The sequence below is a fragment of the Phocoena sinus genome, chromosome 7 (genome assembly GCF_008692025.1).
Source record: "Phocoena sinus isolate mPhoSin1 chromosome 7, mPhoSin1.pri, whole genome shotgun sequence".
Lineage (NCBI taxonomy): Eukaryota > Metazoa > Chordata > Mammalia > Artiodactyla > Phocoenidae > Phocoena > Phocoena sinus.
This window is the reverse complement of record NC_045769.1, coordinates 4678734-4700948: the sequence shown is the minus strand read 5'-3', so window position 1 is coordinate 4700948 and position 22215 is coordinate 4678734. Positions and strand designations below refer to the sequence as shown.

At 47.4% G+C, this 22215-nt stretch overlaps 1 protein-coding gene across 6 annotated transcripts in view; it reads left to right on the top strand.

The window, feature by feature from the left end:
* The window catches only part of AGAP1 (ArfGAP with GTPase domain, ankyrin repeat and PH domain 1), a 560398-nt gene that overhangs the window by 384220 nt on the left and 153963 nt on the right, over nt 1-22215 (top strand). For 4 of the 6 annotated variants that reach the window (XM_032637223.1, XM_032637221.1, XM_032637226.1 and 1 more), the window contains exon 12: nt 14421-14579. The exons of the other annotated variants lie outside the window; for them this stretch is intronic. In XM_032637223.1, the coding sequence (XP_032493114.1) occupies nt 14421-14579 (159 nt within the window). The remainder of the gene's footprint in view (nt 1-14420; nt 14580-22215) is intronic. 6 annotated transcript variants of the gene reach the window in all.

Genomic DNA, 22215 nt, shown 5'->3' with positions numbered 1-22215 from the left:
CTCATCCCTATAGTGTGTCTTTGTTGGGTATTTGCAACTGTGGGTGTGTTTTTATCCTAACCAGATTGATGCTGAGACCTGCGTGACGGGGAGACCTTTCCGCCTCGTCTTCCACCCCCCCGCCCCCCGCACTCAGGCCCCCAGCGGTTTCAAAATATGAAAGCCCTCTGGAGGGTTGAGGCTGATTTTCCAGGGGTGGGGGCAGGGATCTCAATGTGTTTTGAGTATTGAACCGCCGTGGACATCGAAAGTCTCAACCATGCTGTGTCCCTCCACACTTCAGTAATCAGGGCATCCAGCAAACCCATAAAAAACCCGACTAATAGCATGAATATTCAGTGACCTAGAATAGTAATTAGTGTCATGAATATTAATGTGATCGGACTTGCTTTTTCCTCTCCTCTTTCTCTCCCATCCTCTTTCTCCCTCTCTCCCTCTCTCTTTTTTTTTTTCCACTTAGCCGGCTCTAAAGATGGGTCATAATGAGAGCATTTAAGAGGGAGCGCGCTCTCCGCCGTGACAGGGACTGGGGTAATAAGGAGAGCTTGATTAACGCGGAACACTTGGGGGAGAGATGAGAGGCTTCACGTGGGCCTGGTCGGGGGAGGCAATGAGACCCCGGCAGCTCTGTTGCTGCTCCCGGAGATTAATGAGGCCTAAGAGTGCATTAGGAACAGTGACAAAGGTTTGATCTAATGGGCTCAGTCATTTTTCCTTTGAGTGACAGACGCACAGAAGTAATTGGCTGTGCAGAATGGCAGCTCATTGGCGGTACTTAAGGACACATTATCCCCGTTGTGTGGCCCGCAGAGGCTGTTTATCAAAACCGCTCACACTGCAGACGCTGAGTCGCTAAGCTGCTGCTACAGTGGTAATAGCTATTTAAAAAAATAATAATAATAACGCAACATGCAACATCAAAACTAGATCCGTGGTTGTCTTGTAGAGACAAAGTTTTTCTTTGTTTAGTTTCAAATGGTCTAGAAGACATCTTCCTAACTCCGGAGTCTGTGGAATCTGTTCTGTGCCCCGGACGAGCAGTCTCCTCCCGGTGGGTCGAGTCGCAGGCTCGTTAGGACATCAGAGCCCTTGGTCACCCGATGATTTCCCACACTTTGGATTCTGTTTACGGCACGAATCCGCCGATAACATAAATTGGATGCTTTGGCCAAACAGCCTTCTAGCAGCTTTGGTGGAGCACTTGCAGATGATCGCCTTCTTGGTTGAGAATTAATTTGCTGGAGAATACTCCCCAGAATCAGTACCACGTGACGATGTCTGCTTCCATAAACCAGGTTCTGTTGGAGTGGGTTTTGCTGGCTAATTAATAATTCATTATTTTTCGGTTAAAAACATTTTGTGGGGTTTCTCTAAGACTAAAATTTGAAGAAGTTGGTGACATCTGAAATGAAATGGCTCTAAAGTTATTATTTGATTCTTTATAAGAGTTTTGGCATCTCCTTTTAGGAGAAATGCCTTCTTACTGTTAGTCGTTTCTGTGTTTAGACGTTTCTCCCACTGAGATTTAGGCAAATGTGTGCTACGTTGTTTCCATCATTAAATTGTAAACTCTTTGAGGCGTAGACCATTATTTCTCTTCCTTTGTTATCCTCTCCTAGCTTCGTGACCTAGCAATTATTTTTGCATTAAGTAAATATTCCTGAGTATCGCCCATCGTGTGAGATGTAAGTGATAAATATTGAGAGTAAGTATTGTTTGCTTTCAGATAACGGTTCCTCCATTGCAACATTCCGTGATCAAGATTACTGGGGTACAGTTCACATATAAATCAAAGCCATGCCTTCCAGTTTAAGGAAACTGTCTTCAATCATTTGAACTCTAAATGGAGTGTTCTTTTCTGTAAGAACTGACAAAGGCAAGTTAATCCTTGATGATTTCCGTTAAAAACATAGAAGGATGATGGAGATACTGAGCCATACATCTCTACGGGAACAGGTATCCCGATAAGTAAATAAAAGTTGCTTTAGAAACTTTTCCCCCACCTCAAAAATATGTGTGTTCAGTGAAGAATAGTGTTTCAGCTGTTGACATGGTGCTTTCAAGATTGGGAAAATGGTCAGCATCGGGAGAGCTCTAGGAAAGAGCGCGGCTTTCACTGACCCAACGGCCTTCAGCAAGGTAGCTGGCCGAGGCCTCGGCTGGGGCTAGAGCCTTGGGTTAGAGCCTTTCTGTGCTAGAGTCAAGTCTGTGGTTGGCCCACTTGCTCCATAATCATTCCCACATTGGCAGAGGAGAACTTTTCCATGTCGTGGATGATAGTTTAGTCATGATGTACCAGCTCCAAACCTTGTGGCCTGGCGTTTGGAGAAACCACGCATACAGAGACCGCGCTTCTCTCTCTGGAATATTCCTAGTGAGTGGTTAAACCCCAAAACATCCTGGCCCACAGACAAGCAGCTCCCCTTCACATCATCAGAGTTGCAAGCATGGAGTTCCTCAGTGCCCTCACCCCCTACAGGCTCTCTCTGTTCAGTCCTAAGAGATGGTTCTATGAAGCCTGGATGGGAGAGGAAGAAATCCAAGTGAGCGCTTCTGGGGGTGGGGCTGTGTGGCCACCTCCCTGAAAGGGCTTATAAAATTCGGTGAGAGCCAGGGAAGACTTCCCTCAAAGCAGTGCTGTCAAGTCACACTGAATTTTGTGCGAAACACACCTATTGTAGGTATCAGATGGAGGAGAAAGAATATTTTAAAGACAGGACTATTATGCATGGCAAAGGAGGAAACTGAGCTATTGAATTCAGTTGTTGCGGGCATAGAACCAAATAAGAAGCTAGGAGAGAAGATGATATGAGAGTCTTGGACTTTCTGTTCTAGAAAACATTATTACTTGAGTGCTATATTCATATTGTATTGCTTAAAAAAATCCTTAGTTTTAGCCTCCTTTTGTGTAATGTCACAACACCTCATTATAACTGTATTGCATGTAAACTTGGTCACGTAACCCGTCCCACGAAACGGCTTGTAGGTGCGTAAGCGTTGTGTAAGCTTCGTGTGCCTAAGTGAGCATTACGGTGACACTCGCCGTAGACACCTTCAGAATCCGTAGTAGCGAGTGTTCCTCGGGCAGATAGATATAAATGGGCAGTGATGAATGCTGGGCCGCCCAACTGGAAAAAGCAGATTTTGTCATAGCAAAAAATATTTAAACTCTTTCCAAATATCAGAACTTACCTTCTCATTGTGCTTAATATTTTCTTCTTAATTTATACCAAGCACCAAATTCTATCCATCCCCAAGGTGGAGCAGCATCCCGGGGATGGGATGTAAGCAGGACCGTGGGTACTGTAGCTCACCTGTCCTTGCCCGTCAGGTAATCTCATTCATCCGTTGCTTGCGTTATGTCCCAAGCACATGATCTCTTTCCTCTCTGTCTTTCCTTTTATGAACTCTACTTCCGATGACTTCGGCATTACCTTTGGAATTGGGGGAGACTAAGAGTGGGAAGAGTGTCGCCGAGTTGTCCCAATGCTGAATGCTGTACTGGTCCATATACAGGAGCAGGTGTTCAAGAAACACCATCGGTGAATGTGTGTTTGGGCTCATGGGAAGTGATGAATGACTAGGACACCGAAACACAGATAGGAGGCAAACAGTCCAAGCAGTTTACACACGAAGAGACACCGCCACGAGAGAAACGGGAGTGAAATATCCAGACTTCTTAGATTTTAAAGTCAAACAAAATTAGCAGTATCACCATTTTTGCTAAAAAATTAAACTGTAGAGAAAAGGACAACTCACTGTTGGCAAAATTGATAACAACTACTGTCTTGGGAGGCTTTGCAGTATACGAAGTGCTTTGTGTAATTTGGTCCTTGTATTAACCACAGGGGGCATATTATGATCATCATCATTATTATCCCCATTTTATCATCATCGTTACTGTTCTGTCCATCTTACAGATTCTGAACTGACTTGTTTTCAGGATGCCCAGGTTCCATCTTCTTTCAGCCCACGGGTCATTAAGAAAATTAATTAATAACAAATATCACGAGCCAGAAAGATGTTAATGCTGTTTAACCCAATAATAACTCTTCTGGGATGTCAGCCTAAGGAAAAGTCTAAAAGTAGAAGATGTCCTTTGCGGTATTGTTTATAATGATGAGAAATTGCAAGCAATCAAAGCTATCCAGATGTAGGAAAACGGCAGTGCAAGTTGTCTACATTAAATCTGTCAGATGTTATAGGTCTGAAATTATTTGAAGGTTTTGGAACAACGTGGGGAAATGGCTGGGAAGTCGTAACACAGAAGTGTTGTAGAATATTACATCTCTTCTGTTGTCACAATTAAGAAAGATATATGCGTGTGTTCAATAATGATTTGATCTATTAGGTGGGATTTTGGTAGACTTCTGTTTTACATGATTTGTGTATCCGCATAACCTTGCAAAATAAGTTTCAGTAACTTAGAGAACAAAACATGCTCCCGTTTTTTCCCCATGACATCATCATTAGAGCAGGGAGAAATCAGAATAGAATGAGCTATTTCCACAGTTTAGGAAAAATAACCATCAACTGTCTAGTTCCGGGAGTTTCAATTCTGGGCGTGGCCACAGTGTCGCATTTAGTGTGATTACCTGTGTCATTACCACTGGGTCTGGACTCTGTACATTCTTTTTTTCTCTGGTAAGCATACTGCAGAAAACATATAACCAAAAATAAAAGAATGCATAGCGTCCTGAGAAACACGAGATTCCTGTCTCAATAGTAGATGTGTTGGATTGCACGCTTTTACAAAACAAGTATTACATAATGTTACATCTTTAAGAAAAGCTACTGAAGGTGTCCTTGGGAAAAAAAATCCTCTTAGCCTGAAATCCTGGTTGCCAAAAGGAGGGCAGATTTCCAATGCAAATAGTGAGGCGAATGGGCCCTCCTCACAGGCACTTAAATCATTTGTATCTCACTTTTTATGGTAGTGTTGTGAATAATATTATTTTGGGGTTTATAATTAGAGGACGGAACAGATGGCGAAGGCCTAGTTTGAAGTGATGTGGCCATGAGAAGAGCCTCGGTCGTCCAGTCCTGATTCCAGCAGACCTGGTTTTCCCACCCGCACTCGGAACGGGCATGGCGTAGCTGTAGGTTTGCACAGTAGCCTTGAACTCTGAGTTTTTATAACATTTGAAGCCACGTAGGAATGAAAAAGGGGCCTATAAGAGCAATCGCTATTTCAGAGGGTGAGGCCTTTGAGGGGAAGAGTGAGTTCCTATCAATCCTATTTCTGTAATTATGATTTTTTAAAAACATTACGAAGTCCCACAATGGACGTAAATGTCTCTTTCACACTCACGCGCTCATAGAATCTTCTTTGGGTTTTTCTCCTCCACTCTCAGTGTACGAAGAACTTCATTATCACCATCACCAAGCGATTCTGCCCTTTTCCAGGCTGTTTCACCAGTAAGTCAAATGCCAAGTATTGTTTTCCTAGTTGAAGCCTTGGTAGGGTCAAGTCTCATTATTGAAGGTAGACCAAAGTCAGGATGTGCAGTGAGCAGAATTCTGTATTAAGGAAAAAAAAAAAATTGTTGATGAATCTCTATTTAAATGCTATGAAAAGCCTTATTTTAGAGTATATTTTTAAAAATCAGAATAAGCTATTTTTAATGTAATAAGCCTAGAGCTTAAAAGAGGAATTCTCCCTTTGATGTCATTTGGTGGATGAAAACATTCTTGTTCAATAGAAAACCAGCATCTTTTTCATGCTCGTGTGAGATCAGGCAAGCTATAAATGCCATATTCGCTTTGAAATGCAAATTGTTTAAAGAAGAATGGCATATGGTGGAGGTAAGTACCTTTTCAAATCAACTCTTACACTTTAGGGATGTAAAAGCAAAGCTAAGATTATTCTTTGGGAAGAATCTGGCGCTTTTGACGCATGGAAGCTTGCAGTAATCAGCCGGCCCAGCGGGCACACACATCTCCATATCAAGGCACTGGTGTGGGGCTCCGTGGATTAGCACCCTAACGCGGCGGCCCCCGCTCAACAAGGCCAGCAGCCAGCTGATCAGTAGACGGGGTCTCTGAGGACACACTGTCCTGTGTTCAGAGTGGGCCAGGACGTCGACCACGTATGTCATCATAACGCAGGCACTGTTTGGGAAAAAAAAAGTACTGAGACAATACCAAATGGGTCCTTTTGTGCCTCGCTCCCTCTGGGTGCCAGTATCCCACACTTCGTAGGGCTGGGCCGCTCGCTCTTTGGGATGTAACACCGGTGAAACTGTCTCCTTGCTCCTTGGTGACTTGTTCTCATACTTCGTGATCTGACCTCTGCATTCACAAACCATTCAAATGAGTTTTTGGGGGGTTGGGGGGTAAGTTTTATTGATTAACATACACTTACAAAATCCTAAGTTCTAGCTAAGTGTACGGGTGACCAGCACATAAGTCAAATCGCAGCACGTGGCCGGCAGCCCCGGAAGCCCCCGGGCCCCATCGCGTCACTCTTCAAATCTTCCCCTACACACACACGAGGGTGAGCGTCGTCTCATTTCCCACTCCGTAGATGGGCTTTGCCTGTTGCGCTTGACCCCTTGTGTGGTTGTATGGGACCAGGACAGGTGGAGCCCTCGTGTTTGTCTCCTTCGGATCCACATGCTGTCTGTGGTGTCTGTCCTGTTGTGGCCCATGTCAGAGGCCATTCATTCTTATCGGTGTGGATCTACCATGAGGTACCCATGGTGGGTGGATGGACGTTTCAGCCATTCTCAATAATTCTGCCATGAACATTCTTGTACATGTGTTCTGGTGGATTGTTTCTGCGTGTCTGTATGACTTTTTTGTCCTTTTTTATTTTTGATTTTTTAATTACAGTATAGTTGCTGTACGATATTATGTAAGTTACAGGCGTACAATATAGTGAGTCACAGTTCTTAAAGGTTATACTCCATTTAGAGTTACTATCAAATATTGGCTATATTCCCCGTGTTGTACAGTATATTCTTGTAGCTTATTTTATACCTAATAGCTTGTACCCCTTACTCCCTTCTCCCCACTGGTAACAGCTACTTCATTCTCTGTATCTGTGTGTCTGCTTCTTTTTTTGTTGTATTCACTCAGTTGTTGTATTTTTTAGATTCCACGTTAAGTGATATCATATAGCGTTTGTCTTTCTCTGTCTGACTTGTCTCACTTAGCATAGTGACCTCCAAGTCCATCCATGTTGCTGCAAATGGCAAAATGTGGTTCTTTTGTATGGCTGAGTAATATTCCTGTGTGTGTGGTGTGTGTGTGTGTGTGTGTGTGTGTGTGTGTGTATACACCACATCTTCTTTATCCATTCATCTGTTTATGTTGCTGTGATTTTAATCCAGAGGGACAGTGTTAGGTAGTGTCACCTCTTTCCATATTATTATTTACAAAGATGGGCCCATTCCAAAGTGTAAAATAAATCTACAGTGTTCCATGAAGTTTCTCCTGAGGCTTCCAGCAGGCATGATACCCTGCCTCTTTGACCTTCTCACGGCTCTTGTATTCCTTGCCCTGCGTTTTGGCCACTCATGGGCTTGTCTGAGACCTTCTCCTGGACCAGACAGACGGTGGCTGGTCCAGGGACTGTCTTCTTCATCGTGCCCAGCACAGCAGGGGTTCCATGCAGTGAGACAAGGAAATGTAGTAGTAGGTCGGTGTTAGAACTGGTGGCCGGGACCGTGCAGGGTCCGATTTTACCCTCCCTGCAAGTTCAGCCAGCCTGCCTGTTTCCTGGATGGTGAGACCCCTGGGTCAGGACAGATGACAGCTCGTTACTCACAGCAGTAGCAGTGGCCAGAGTCTGAGCAGTGTCGTGCACCAGTTCCCTCGGGGCCAGGTGACACCAGCATACACAGTGCGTCACATTACAGGAGAGGAAGCCCGAGCTTAGAAAACCCCAGTCTTGTATAATGGGGTACAGGCACGCCAGCCCAGCCTTTGCCCTGGAACATGGCGTTATCGTCCCAACATCACACAAATCCGCCCTCCTCTGGAGGAAGACGGTCTCTCCATCAGCCAAGTCTGTTCACTGCACAGACATTCCTGAAAAGATCATCAGAACGAAAAGTTGCCACCCCCTTGTGCCATGCCATGAGGGACCCGTGGACCTGTCTACCAGCGGGAGGGGGTCTCCTGGGAGAGCTCAGGCCCAGGGAGGGTGGAAGACGGGGATATGAGGGGAGAGAAGGGAAGGAAAGTTGAAAAGTGCCCTTCCCACCCACAGGCAGGCACAGCCCTGGTGCGCATCTCGGGGAGGTGAGCACCCACCCGCCTCCTGTTAAGGCCTTGTGTCTGCCCGGAGCTCAGTGAGCTAGAGCCAGTTGTTAGACCTGCCCCCTGTGCTCCAGGGGAGGGGGCGTCCCAGTCTGGCTGGTGGAATCTCCTCTCTCTAGAGAAACACAGACGTGCCTGGAAGACAGCAGGTTCCAGCCCTATTCTGAGTCCCCCCTGTTGGAGAGCCTCTTGTCTTGTTTTCTTGAAATTCTGTAGCAAACAGATACGGTTTAGGTGGTCAGCTGCCTGGGAGAGGAAGCAGTCTTTCTCCCCTGGGCATCACCAGGGCCCTGGTCGGGCAGGGCTCCTCTCAGACCGTGTGCCCCTGCGGTGATTAGCTAATCAACACGGCAGCCGCCCCGCCCAGAGCGAGGTGTTTCTGTGGATCGTTGTGGGCCACTTGGGCTTTAGATCCCCAGCTCTTCTCTTGATCACCGGGCGCCGAGGCCTCTGCCTCACTTCAGGCTGACCCTGACTGCCCTTAGAAGAGTGTTTAGGCATCACTTGATCGCAGGTGGTCTTGATTTTAAGACCCTTCGCTCTCAGGGAATCAGATAAGTCACAAGTGAGAACTCCAGATCCACAGCCTTAATTAATAACTTATTAATGTGAAATGAATTGCCATTCGATGAGAGAGGTCACCCTTGAGTACTCTGAGAGGAGAGAAGGTGATTTGAAGCTTAGCATCTCCTTATATGCTTAGAGGTGTTTTCAAAAGTGGTGAACACTCCCTGAGTGCTAACACGTAGGGCAGAAGCAGGGACAGGTCAGTATTACTTGACCAGTTAGTTAGGCTCATTCAGGAACAGAAATAAACTTAGGCACTAGCCTCTGTTGGGTGTGTGTGTGCGTGCAGGCACTTGAAAATAAGCATCAGAAATTATGACATAAAATACTATCATTAGATTTTAACTCTGTACAGTTACTAAAGATATTCCTGAAACAGTTGGAGGGTAGTTGGTTGCTTTGACTGAAGGATTTACTCAAAGTCAGTAGAAAGGCCTCAAGATACGACCACTGGCCCAAGACTGCGCATGCTTGGGACGAGATGTGTCCTGAGCCACGTTAAGCCAGCAAGGCTACTCTCACAGTGTCGTGACCAAGCCTGTGGACCACTGGTGTGCTTCAGAGTTGGAACATGTGTCTTTATGCATTTACATTTACAGGCAAGCACCTGTTTGTGGAACTCCAAAGTATATATATTTAGGGCAGAAACCATATTTCTTACCCTTCACAGTTTTTTTTTGTCGCCTTACGTCACAATTAGTTGATCTTTTATTATTTGATTTTCAGAAACATTTTAACTGAAATTAAAGCGAATGGGCATGTATAAAAAAAGAGATTTACTCTCTTGAGAGAAAATGAGACATGTTTTCCTTCTGAAATGAGAATCGTCCTCTGTATATTTTTGGAAGATTTTGTAACTCGTGGTCACCAAAGATCAGGAACTAGGCAGGCAGGTAATTGAGTGAAACTGGGGGTGGGGGGACCGGAGGGCTGGTGTGGGCCCTGGCTTCTTGCCGTGTAGATTCAGATACAACCCAGACAGATGCAAGGCATGGAGTCAACTGACTGTTTCTGAGCATAAACATAGGCCCACGGCTGCCACATATTCTTATTTTTCAAACAGTGCCAGAAACCACAGATTTTTAGACACACACTCTCAAATTTAATTCTACTTAAAAAAGAAATCATTTCCCTCTAAGCGAAAACACACCTATGAGCTCAACCCAGACGCCAGGCCCCAAGATTATGGATCTGTTCTAAAGTTTTACTTCTATAACCATGTGTCCATGTACACACATTCATTTGGTCAGAATTCAGTCATGGTGTTGTGGTGTCTCTGTTTAGTCTGACAATTGGGAATTGGGCGTGGTTGGGATAAGAGGACCCTCGCCAGCTGGAAGGCCCTCAGGGTGGGCTTTCTGAATGATTCCACGCAGCTGTTTTGGGTTTCGTGCGGATTCTGCAATCAGACACCCGGACCACACAGCCTTGACAGGAGTTTCTTTACCCCAGAGATCTCAGTTCGGTTCCTTGGGGGCCCCTCAGGAGCTAAAGCCCAGAGTGGAACGTGCTGGAAATTCCATTCGACAAACAGCTGGAAGTTTAAAAACCAGATGTGTGATCAGCATCACGTAGTTTTTCGTTAGCTTGTGCATTTTAAGGAACCTACTCTTGCCCTGGTAGACGTCTGGCCTTAAGATGAAGAACTTGTCATCCTAAGACTACCTCTTTATCCAATGTCTCTGTTTGAATGTTTCCTGCGTCCCTGACCCAGAGCTCAGATGGACTTGGCTGTCCTGAGTGCCTGTGGCTACTTATTCCTGGACTTTGGCACCAAGTAGTCAGTGCTAGACGCTCTAAGATAATCCTCTCCACCTTTTGACTGGAGTATGTCAGGGCGGTCTGGGGCTGGTCGTCCTCGTCCTCGGAGCCACACCCGAGACAGAGTGAACAAGGAAAGGGGCACTGCTGGACTCATCTGCCCAAAGGCGGATGGATGGTGAATTTATTTTTGGTTTCTCAGGTGTTTTGCCTCGTGTGCCTACAGGTGGTATGAAATGAGGTTTTGTGGACAAATCCCACCCTTGATAACGACTTGTCAGGGGTACAGATGAGCGCTGAAGGGAGGAAGGAATCATCCCCCTGACACGCGCACCAAATAGTAGGTGTCCCTGTGCGCAGCACGGGCTCAGGGAGCCCGGCTCAGAGTGGGGTCGCAGCCCACATGCAGCTTCTCATTGTGCTTTTTCTCCTGTTCTCTTTCCATCACTTCCTTTTCCTTCCACCCACCATAAAAATGTTAGCTTTTTTTTTTTTAAATGAAGCTCTTTTTTTTATACAAATAGTTTTTATCTATTTATTTATTTACTTACTTATTTTTGGCTGCACTGGGTCTCTGTTGCTGCGTGTGGGCTTTCTCTAGTTGCGGCAAGCAGGGGCTCCTGTTCGTTGCGGTACGTGAGCTTCTCATTGCGGTGGCTTCTCTTGTTGCAGAGCACGGGCTCTAGGCGCACAGGCTCAGTAGTTGTGGCACGCGGGCTCAGTAGTTGTGGCACGCGGGCTCAGTAGTTGTGGCTCATGGGCTCAGTAGTTGTGGCACGCGGGCTCAGTAGTTGCGGCACGCGGGCTCAGTAGTTGTGGCACGTGGGCTCAGTAATTGTGGCACGTGGGCTCAGTAGTTGTGGCTCACGGGCTCTAGGCGCACAGGCTCAGTAGTTGTGGTGCACAGGCTTAGTCTCTCTGCGGCGTGTGGGATCTTCCCGGACCAGGGCTTGAACCCCTGTCCCCTGCATTGGCAGGTGGATTCTTAACCCCTGTGCCACCAGGGAAGTCCCTTAATGTTAGCATTTTTATGAATTCACGTGGTGAAAGTGGAAGGGGCCTCAGAGCCTCAGGAGGAGTTGTGAACCCCTCTTAAATGGTGGGCGTGTGGGACCAGAGTCCCCACAGGGAAGGGAAGGCAGAGGCCCACACCCTCCTGCCCAGAGGTATTTCTTTGCAAAGGGACAGAGGTGTGGGCGGAGAGAAGCCAGGAGGTAGTACAGGCACCAGGGCTGGCAGAGTGGCACCAGGACCACCACGGACCCGAAGGGAAGGGAGGGCGGGGGTGGCCCAGGCGAGCCTCCAGCGAAGGGACAGCTAGCCCGGGGCGCCCGCTCAGGGAGGGGGGCCAGGGATGCACATCCCCACTTCACACTCCTGTACCTCCCCCTCGTTCAGCCCAGCTGGGAGCCAGAGGTAACCCAACAGGTGCTCTCCTCAGAAGGGAGTAGGGCATAGAAGGTGTGGGGAGAAGGTGGTGGCAGACGCGGGTGTCAGCACAGGATCAGGAGGAGACCCTGCCATGCTGCCCGACAGGTACGCCTGGTCAGCTGCTGGGCATGCTGTCTGGCTGTTACAGTGTCCTGTTGTACCGGGATCTGGCCGAGGAGAAGCGCACCCAGAAGACAGCTCCAGGGCGCCCTAAATGATGGATGGCACGTGGAGAGAACCCGGAGGGGCATGTGGTGTGTCCCTTAGCGCTGCCTCTCTGAGGCTTGGCTACTCTGTACCTGTGAGATGCTGCGCACCTGGCCCTGCTACCCAGGCTGCTGAGGACCGGTGCTGGAGCGGGCGCCAGCTCTGGCTGACGCTGCCATTCAGGATGCGCGAGTTTCCGCGTTTTTAGGGCTCGGACGGGTCCTAAAATCAGAACATCAGAGTTGGGAGGGAGATGGGAAACTGGCTCAAGACCCTCTGCAGCTCAGCCGAGGATCCTGGGCGGGTGCCCTTCCCGGGAGCATCTTTGATCTCAGTGGTCCGCGGCAGGGAAGAGCTTTCGTTGTAGTTTTTGTTTCGTGTCCATGGTTATTTTCTGGTTTAAGTGTTTGGTTTTTAAATCAATCAGAGCTCTCCTGCAGGCCCACTCATATTTTTACGTGTGCACATGTCACCTGGGGCTCTTATTAAAAAGCAGGGGCGGGCTTCCCTGGTGGCGCAGTGGTTGAGAGTCCGCCTGCCGATGCAGGGGACACGGGTTCGTGCCCCGGTCTGGGAGGATCCCATGTGCCGCGGAGCGGCTGGGCCCGTGAGCCGTGGCCGCTGAGCCTGCGCGTCCGGAGCCTGTGCTCCGCAACGGGAGAGGCCACAGCAGTGAGAGGCCCGCGTACCGCCAAAAAAAGAAGAAAAAAAAGAAGAGCAGGGGCGGGGGTGAGGCCAGGGAGCCTGCCTTTCGAAGACGCTCCCAGGCGGTGCAGCTGCTTCTGCTATGAGGCCCGCACTTGGGAAGATATATGGGCTCCCATTCTTCCTTTCTTAGGTGGTACTTTTGGCTTTGTTTCTGGAATCCGGTAAAGCTGCCTAGGAATACTTACTTTTACGACATTCAGAATGTACCCAGTTCCCACAACAGCGTAAAATCGGCATCATTTTTTAAGGTAGAAATATATTTTTCAAAGCAAAATCCTTCCTCTTCGTTAACCGCTTATTTGTCCTATTTGCTCACGTTTGTGTTTCATTGATGATTTTGTCACTTCCGGATGCTCTGTGCGATTGCAGTGAGGACCTTGTTTGTGGTGGAGCCCTGGTTCCTACCTCTGGCTGCTCACCAGAATCACCGAAGTCCCTTTGAAAATGCGTATCCCCTCAAGCTCTATTCCCCCCCCCCCCCCCCCCCCCCGACCTCCTGAATCGAAATTTGAATTTCTTGAAGCCTCTATTTTTAAAAAGCTCCAGGGGTAATTCTGGTAATTGGCCAGATTGGGGAACTACTAATACGATCTGTGTATGTAAAATCTTGTGCTATGAAAACAATTTTGAACTTAATTGGTTCCAAACTAAAACAATGGGAGGAACGTTTAAAAAAAGAAACCTAATACCTTTGAAGATCTGCCTACAGATCTAACAAACGAACTCACTGGCAGCAAGGTATGATTGGCTGAGCTTTAGAGAAAGGCACTTAATTATGTTTTTGAGTCTAAAATTGGCGTGACCAGATAGATCATAATTCATTTTGATGTTGAGCGACTGATTCAAATCATTAAGTATACGATGGAACCATTTTCCATCGCAGTCTGTGTGCGTGCTGTGAAGTTGCTAAGGTTATTTGTCCTCTGCGTGGTCTTCTCAAGGTTAAGAGTAAACTTACCTGGTTGAAGAGTCTGCGTTTCCAGCGATGTCGCATCTGGCAACTTTGATTTGTGTTGATCATAAAGTATAGCTTCCCCGCGAAAGTAATCCTCTGGTATCAGACAGTTGACCCCCGACTGGTGATCATTTCATTTCCATTGATGTGTGGACGCAGCAGGGCTCCTTCAGTGCCCGGCTCGCTGGCCTGCCGGGAATATCGCTTTTCCCAAAAGTGGGTCTTTTGTCTTCACCGCTACTCCATCTAGAGATGGCGGTGGTGGCGGTGTGCATCTTTGTCTTGGATTGTGGTGGGTGTAGCCATCGGAAGCATCGGGTTCCTTTGTCAAGCACCATAAGACCTGCTTCACCCTATTTTCCTCTGGAACATTGTTCCATGTGATGCTTCCACTTGCCCTGTATCGGGACGCCGGCTGCTCTCGGTGTCAGGTCCACGGTGTGCAGGCGTGTAAGCCCCTAGACTAACTCGTGCCGGTTCGGGTGTGCAGTGCGCGCTGGTGTTCACCTGACTTGTTTATTCCTAGGGAATGTCACTAGTGCGCCTGGGTCTCAGATGGCGAGCGGCGTCAGCCTGGGCTCCTTCAACAGCCGACCGGACGGCATGCAGCAACGGTCCTACTCTGTCTCCAGTGCCGACCAGTGGAGCGAGGCTACGGTCATTGCAAACTCAGCCATCAGCAGTGGTAAGAGAGGGCACAGCCCCACGGACCTGCGGCCACCTCGCGGTCCTCGGTTGTAAACCAGGGGCTGGACGTGACGCCCCGAGCTCTCCGAGCTCCGCTCTGAGGGCGGCCACCCTGTCGACGATGCCTGGCCCGCCTTCCACCCATGGAGCGCTTTATCCTTGATCGGCTCTCTCACCCACAGCATCTCGTGACCTTCTTTGGTGCAGGGAGCAGTAGATGTTCGTTCCCACTTGACAGATTTGGAAACTGAGACGGCAGGCAGGGCTGAGACCCGACTGCAGGTGGTATGCCCCCGATCACACTTCCCTACATGATGTGGCCTACACTTTCCATCATTCGTGTGCATTTTATGTGGTTAGGCTTTGCGGTGTTTTTGCATCAAAGGAAAACACATAATTCATTCTCCTTATCCGTTTTCCAGGATTCCTGGTATATCGTCTAAGTTTTGGAGAGTCTTCCCTCTTGGCTTTTTTTTTTTTTTTTAAAGTGTGGGCAGCTTCTAGGGAAACAAGTGTGCACACTGGAAAGTACCTTGACAAATGTGTGAGTGCGTGAATTATGCAGCGTTGAGGCTGCACTTTACCACAACACGCTTTGCCTGTGGCATTTTGTCTATGACCTGTTCACCGGTATTTAAAGGAATTCCCACTGTAGTGTGTCATCTCTCAGACAGGGTTTTAGAGTAATATTAGCATAATTTGTCCTAATTAAAAGATTCAGCATCAGGTAGACCCAGAGCCGCTGCAGCAGGACGTGTGCTTTGGATAAACATCATCTTATTTCTAGTTACTCCATGCTCCTCCATCAGACACCGCCGAGCAGAGGCCTTAAAGAAAAGGCATCTGCAAACCAAGGAGGAGTGAGGTCTCGAAAGGCAGCTCCAGCTCCAGCGGGTGCCGTAGCGGCGCGGGCCTGGGGCGTACGGACGGCATTGCCCTGTGCCCAGCACGCTCCCGGCTCCTTCCTCAGACAAAACAGGATGCTTCGGTAGAGAACGAACGTCTACCTCCAGCCTCTTCAGGGACTGGGCTTTCCACCTTTCGTCTGAAATCGTGACAGCACCTTAAGACGCTCAATGAAGAGGCTAAAGTCATTATAAATTAACCGCGTACAGTTTATTCCCTTGTAACGCGACAGCTGTGCGTTCATAGTCGTCAGGTGCCCCGGCAGGCCTGGTGCGGGCCTTCTCAGCAGACACGTCCGTGCTCCAGGCAGAGACGCCCCGACCCGCCGAGCAGGTGGCCTCGACGGGCGGCCTTACCTCTGCAAGCCTCTGTGTTCTAATCTTAAATGGGTGTGTTCTTCTCTCCCTTGCGTGGTCAGTAGGTATGTAGGGCAGTGTCCATCTGTGGCTTCTGTCTCTGAGCATCTGCTGTGGTTGCCATGGTTACTGTTTTTTTAGGGGGGCAAGCAGTTCACATGCTTAATTGCATTATCAAATACTTGGAAATGCAGCCGTTTTTCGACGAGCATTACCCTTACTGTCTGAGTGGGTTCATTCCGGCACCCTCTGAGAAGGTGCGCTCCCACGTTTGAGGCGGGCAGGAGTCATCGGCTGGCTCTTCCCGGCCTGGTGCACACACTGCCTTGCCCGGCAGCACCCTTTCGAAAGCTTTCCTCTTGGAAGTGAGAACTGTTGGGTCACCACCACAGCCTGATTGGGCGGCGGTCTCTAGGTTCTGTTCCTTACGCGCCGTAGGAGTTATATTTGGGGAGGGGATAGAAGAACAAGTTCCTAAGCAAGATCCTCACCCCAAGTCTTTGCCTCCCCGCACACTCAGAATATTCCTCCAGAAAAAGCGTTGGAAGCAGCCTATTAACCTAAAATCCACACTTTACAGGTACTCCATTCGCATAATTATCTCTTTGATAAAGACTCCCTAGCTAACTTTCCCTCTACCCAAGAGCTCTTTGCATCTGGTCATGTGTGTATGCCAAGGCACCTCCACACTGTCACATCAGGGACTCCGTGAGTGCCAGACCCTTGATTTGCTGAGAAGCCTCTTCCCACAGAAGGTGATCGTATTGGTCCGTACGGGCATATTTATAAAGTACCTGTATGACTGAGGTTGCCTACGGGTGAACGCTGTTTTTAAATTTACAAATCGATTTCTCACATGCCAACGCCCCGGGTGTCCATTGTTCTATCACATTGTGTGTTTGTGAAAGACTAGACTAGCTAGGCTTCCTGATGCCCCAGAGCTTGAACCGTGAACACAGGAGATGAGAAACCAGTCTGTGCCCTGGTACGAGCCTGCTGCGGGATGTGGATGGAGAAAGCCCGGGGTGAAATTGTGCAGGTAGTTTAAGGATGGAGAGAGTTAATCAAGGAAAACTTCCCGAAGAGACTGAAACTTGAGCAGTGTTTCGAGAACCAGATGGATTGTGTGTGTGCAAAACCACAGGAGGAAGTTGTTCTAAACATGAAGGCAGTTTGGACAGAGACTTGAAGAGGAGGAAAGGGCAACGTGGAACAGTTGAGGGGCCACAAGGAAGTGCAAGGTATTAGTTGGAATGCGGGAAAATGAGGACAGAGAGGAAGAAGAGCGATGAGTATTAAGGGGTCAGAATCGCACAGTTAATTAGCATCTTATTTTAAGGCTTACAGCTGACATTTTAAATTGCAAAGATCCAGAGAGAAAACAGAATGTTGTACAGAAGTAAGATTCCTATAGTTTCTCAGGCATCTTCCTTGACGCCTATATTTTCGAAGGATGGATGGTATGTCACACCCAAGATATGACTGAAAAGAGAAACAGTAGTAATGATAGCAAGGGCTAATATTTATTGAGGGCTTCACATGGATTATCGCATTTGATCCCCGTGGAGTGGATACTGCTCCTAGCTCCATGTTCCAGGTGGGGAGACTCTGGTACAGAAGGGTTCAATATTGCTTGTCCAGAGTCACGTCCTGGTAAGGCTGGGATGTGAACCCAGGTGGCCTGATTCTAGGCCTTAGAGTCTACGTCCGCACTTCTCAAGATACGCTTCCCAGACCTGTGGCGGCAGCATCCCCTGGGAACTGGTTAGAAATGCAGATTCGTAAGTCCCATCCCAGACCCACTGAATCTGAAACTCAGGGGTGGGGCCCAGCAACCTTTGTGCCAGCAAACCCTGCACGGAATGATGCTGCATGCTGAAGTTTGAGAACCATTGCTCGAAATCCTTGCTTCTGAGTGTGGTCCACAGACTGACTGGTATCTGACAGCCCCTGGGAGTTGCCTAGAAATGCAGAGTCCCAGGCTCCAGCAAGGCTTCCTGGGTCAGAGTGCACGTTGTCAAGAATCCTGGGCCATTCGGGTCCACCTGCATGTGGAGTAGCCCTGTCTGCCTGCGGCCAGAGTAACGTCCTGGCTTCCCTCCCGTTAGTACCATCCTGCCAGACGCCGAGCAGTTGTTAGTAAAATCAGGGCACAGGATCTGACAGCTGACTTCAAGAAAACACATTTATGAATGCATTTCAAGACCTCAACTTGGGCATCCACGTTCCCTGCCATGCTTGGAAAATAATCACAAAAGAAACAAACAATGATTAAGAGCTCTCTGTCATGCTTTTTCTCTTTACGTCGCAGTGAAATACAAACTCCACCCTCTTTTTTTTTAATCATCTTCTCTCCCTCACCCCAGTCTCTGGTTTGGATGTCAGGGTCATAAAAAAGCTTACACTGTGCTAGCAGCAGGGACAGGGAGAAGTAAGCAGCTTTTGAATCCAAATGACCATGTGTTGGTGAATATGCCTTCCCATTGTCCCACATTCTTATTGTACATGATAATACATGACATTGGGGTTCCATTTTTCCCTGCCCCCTTGTCCACAGTAAATTAAGACTTTGGCTCCAGAGAACTCTGTAAAGTCTTCCCCTTTAGATGCACAGGTACCCTGGGGGTTTCTGTCTTTTAAGCAGCTGTGAGCAACTCCTAATTAGATAGATGACTTTGTGGTGTGTGAAACTACAAAACAGGAGGTTCTGGTTAAATTAAGGGGGGAAAAAAGAAGAATCCATTCTGTGAAATGCAATGCCCCACTGCTTTATGACTATTACTGCTGTAAGGTTTTACATTTAAGTACCTGAGGTTTAAAATTAGATGTCTAATATGATTTGGCGTTGCTAACGTGAGACCCGCATCTGCCCTTAGAGGAAATGCAGACAGCCCAGCTCGGGGTTTCAGATCGCTGTCTGCCGGCTTGCAGCACGGAGGACTGGGTCCCACTCCGACTAAGCACTTCATGCTACTCAGCGTAATTTTTTAAATGCAGAAACATATTCATCTTGAGGTCCTGCGTTGAAAAAGGCTGTTCCAGTAGTACATGAAAAATTAATTTTTTTACATTTTTCCTCACCCTCCTAAGTGTTTGACAGAAGTAATTTTCGCAGCAAGAGAATAAAAACTGGTGGCTGTAAATTCCTGTCCTGGAACCTCTTGTGTAGATTCTTTATGGACCCAGAATTGATCTACATGTCAGACCCTGTTGTGGTTTAAACTGTTTATCACGGTAATGGCAGGAGTGAGCCTGTGAACACCAACTTATAATCCTGGGTGAAAGGAATTGGTGTTTGCAGTCAATGAAGGGGCAGCTCAGCTTTATTGATAGATTCAGAACAATTATCTCTGCAACAACTATTGGCTGAGAATTCTCTGCAATTTCATTGGGAGCCTGTGATTTTTTTTTTTTTTTTTTTTTGATTAAGCATTTCTCTATAGGTAATTTTCTCTAGAAGTGCTAGCCAAGAGTTAGTATGACTGTGGGTGGCAGGGGACCCCCGGGGGGGGTCATTTGTAGTATACTTAGTTGTCATATCTTGCTCCGAGGCAAAATGCATTTTCGGGTGCATCCCACCTGTGCTGAGGGCCCGAGCCAATGCCTTGAACCCTGTGCATCCGTCTGCGAGGGGTCCTGGCAGCCTGCCACACCATCTCCTGCCACTGCCAGCTGTGGGCCGAGGGTCTCAGTGGTGACCGTTGCCGTGGCAGCCAAACTCCCCGCTCCTCTTGACTGTCAGGTTGTTCTGATGGCTCCGCCCCATCTCTGATTGCTTCATTCCAAGAGTTAATCTTCTGCCACCCTGGCTGCCCATCACCGGCAGTACTGCACTGCTTCGGATGACTCTTGAACATTTCACTTCCACCTGCCTCCACCAGGCCACCGTCCAGCCTTGTCAGCCCCAAGTATAAAAACCATACCCGGGCTTCCCTGGTGGTGCAGTGGTTGAGAGTCTGCCTGCCAATGCAGGGAACACGGGTTTGTGCCCCGGCTCGGGAGGATCCCACATGCCGCGGAGCGGCTGGGCCTGTGAGCCATGGCTGCTGAGCCTGCACGTCTGGAGCCTGTGCTCCGCAACGGGAGAGGCCACAACAGTGAGAGGCCCGCGTACCGCAAAAAAAAAAAAAAAAAAAAAAAAAAACCATACCCATCTTTCACTCTTCCACATGGAAGGTGTGTGTGTGCCCATTTCCTTCTAACCATTTAACCACACATCTTCCCACCAGAATCTATGGTTATTAGACAACCAATCTTGAATCTGAAGCGCTTGCATTTTTGCTAACTTTTAAATATCTTTTGTCATCGTGAACATTTTTTACAAGGCTTGTTTTAATGGTAGAAGTTAGAAACACAGGTTTCAGCTCTTGTCGTTGTGTCCTGCACCTCCTTTGGTTTCTCCTTTCTCATAGAGCCAGCCCCAGGAGGGACAGGCAGCCCTGCATTTGAGATTACAGAGAGCATGCCGTAACTTTGGGTTCTGGGAAGGTTTACTGTCAGTTCATTAATTTTAATTTTTACAGCTTGAGCACTTTTTTTTTCTCTTCTTGGATTCTATGCTAACAATTTTATCATGTGACCAGCAGGTGGCGGTAGTGTGACATTACAGCTCACTTTTTTTTTTTCCTTTTTAATTCAAGTATAGTTGATTTACAATATTGTGTTAGTTTCAGGTGTACAGCAGAGTGATTCAGTTATACATATATATCTATTCTTTTTTGGATTGTTTTCCATTATAGGTTATTACGAGATCCTGAATGTAGTTTCCTGTGCTATACAGTAGGTCCTTGTTGGCTACCTATTTTATGTACAGTAGTATTTATCTATTAATCCCAAATTCCTAATTTATACCCCCTGTTTCCCCTTTGGTAACCATAAGTTTGTTTCCTATGTCTGTGAGTCTGTCTGTTTTCTAAATCAGCCGTAGCATTTTTGCGGATTCCCCCTGTAAGTTATATCATACGATATTTGTCTTTATCTGACTTACTTCACTTAGTATGATGTTTTGTAGGTCCATCCACGTTTTTGCAAATGGTATTATTTCATTCTTTTTGTAACTGAGTAATATTCCATTTATATGTATACCACATCTCTATCCATTCATCTGTCAATGGACATTTAGGTTGCTTCCATGTCCTGGCCATTGTACATAGTGCTGCTATGAACATTGGGGGTGCATTTATCTTTTCAAATTAGAGTTTTCTCTGGATATATGCCCAGGAGTGGGATTGCAGGATCATACGGTAGCTGTATTTTTAGCTTTTTTAAGGAATCTCCATACTGTTCCCCATAGTGGCTGCACCAGTTTACATTCCCACCATCAGTGGAGGAGGGTTCCCTTTTCTCCACACCCTCTCCAGCATTTATTGTTTGTGGATTTTTTGATGATGGGCATTCTGACTGGTGTGGGTTAATACCTCATTGTAGTTTTGATTTGCATTTCTCTAATAATCAGCGATGTTGAGCATCTTTTCATGTGCCTGTTCGACCATCTTACGTAGAGTCTGAATTTGTACAGCTGCGTCTCTGTGTCAGGAGCTTGACCTCTAATGCCCATTTCCTGAGAATCATTATCCCTGTTTCATAAGTGAGGTTCCAAAAGGTCGAGAATCTTAAGACCACACTCTTAATAGCCAGAATTCAAACCCAGGTCTTTCTGATTCCAAAGCTTATAGTTTTCCCCTCTGCTATTTTTTTTCAAGGAGAAATGAATTCTTAGTATTAAAACAACGTATCATAAAAATTGTTTATCTTTTCATAGAGCTTGCTTTTGAAGGGAAGGTAGACATTTTCCCTTCTCTCACTTCTGCTGCACTTTGCCTTTCTCATCTGTTTCTCCCAAATCTTGGCTGGCATTCAGAAACCATTCCCTGGGGGTTGTCATCAACCTTCAGCTAAGCTCAGTATTAAAGGACCTGTGGGCTCTCATCTCAAAGCTGGGCACGCCCGGCCTCGGCCGCTGCGGTCTGTTCCCCCCACCAGGCTCGTCGGCCTAATTAAAGGGATGACCCCAGTTCCCTTCTGCAGGCAGAACCTGCTTCCCTTTCTCTGCATGGGACCGAGGAGAAAGCAGAAGCTTCCTAGGGTATCTGGCCGCAGGGGGTAAAAGGTGTATTTTTTTCCTCCCAATCAGAACGTTGTTACTTTGTACTTTGCCTCCTCAGTTCCTTCCTAACAGCTATTTCTAGCAGCAGGTGCTGACTAGGGGAAACGCTGCCCCAGTATCAGACCGGGAGCAGGAGATTGCATACCTGCAGGCCAGCAATTCTCCTGCTGCCTGGCAAATGTCTAGAAATCATTTTAAACAGATGTTAGAGCAGGATACCGTTGCCAGTTGCTACGGTACCTGGACCGTATCTTTTGGTCTCTCTG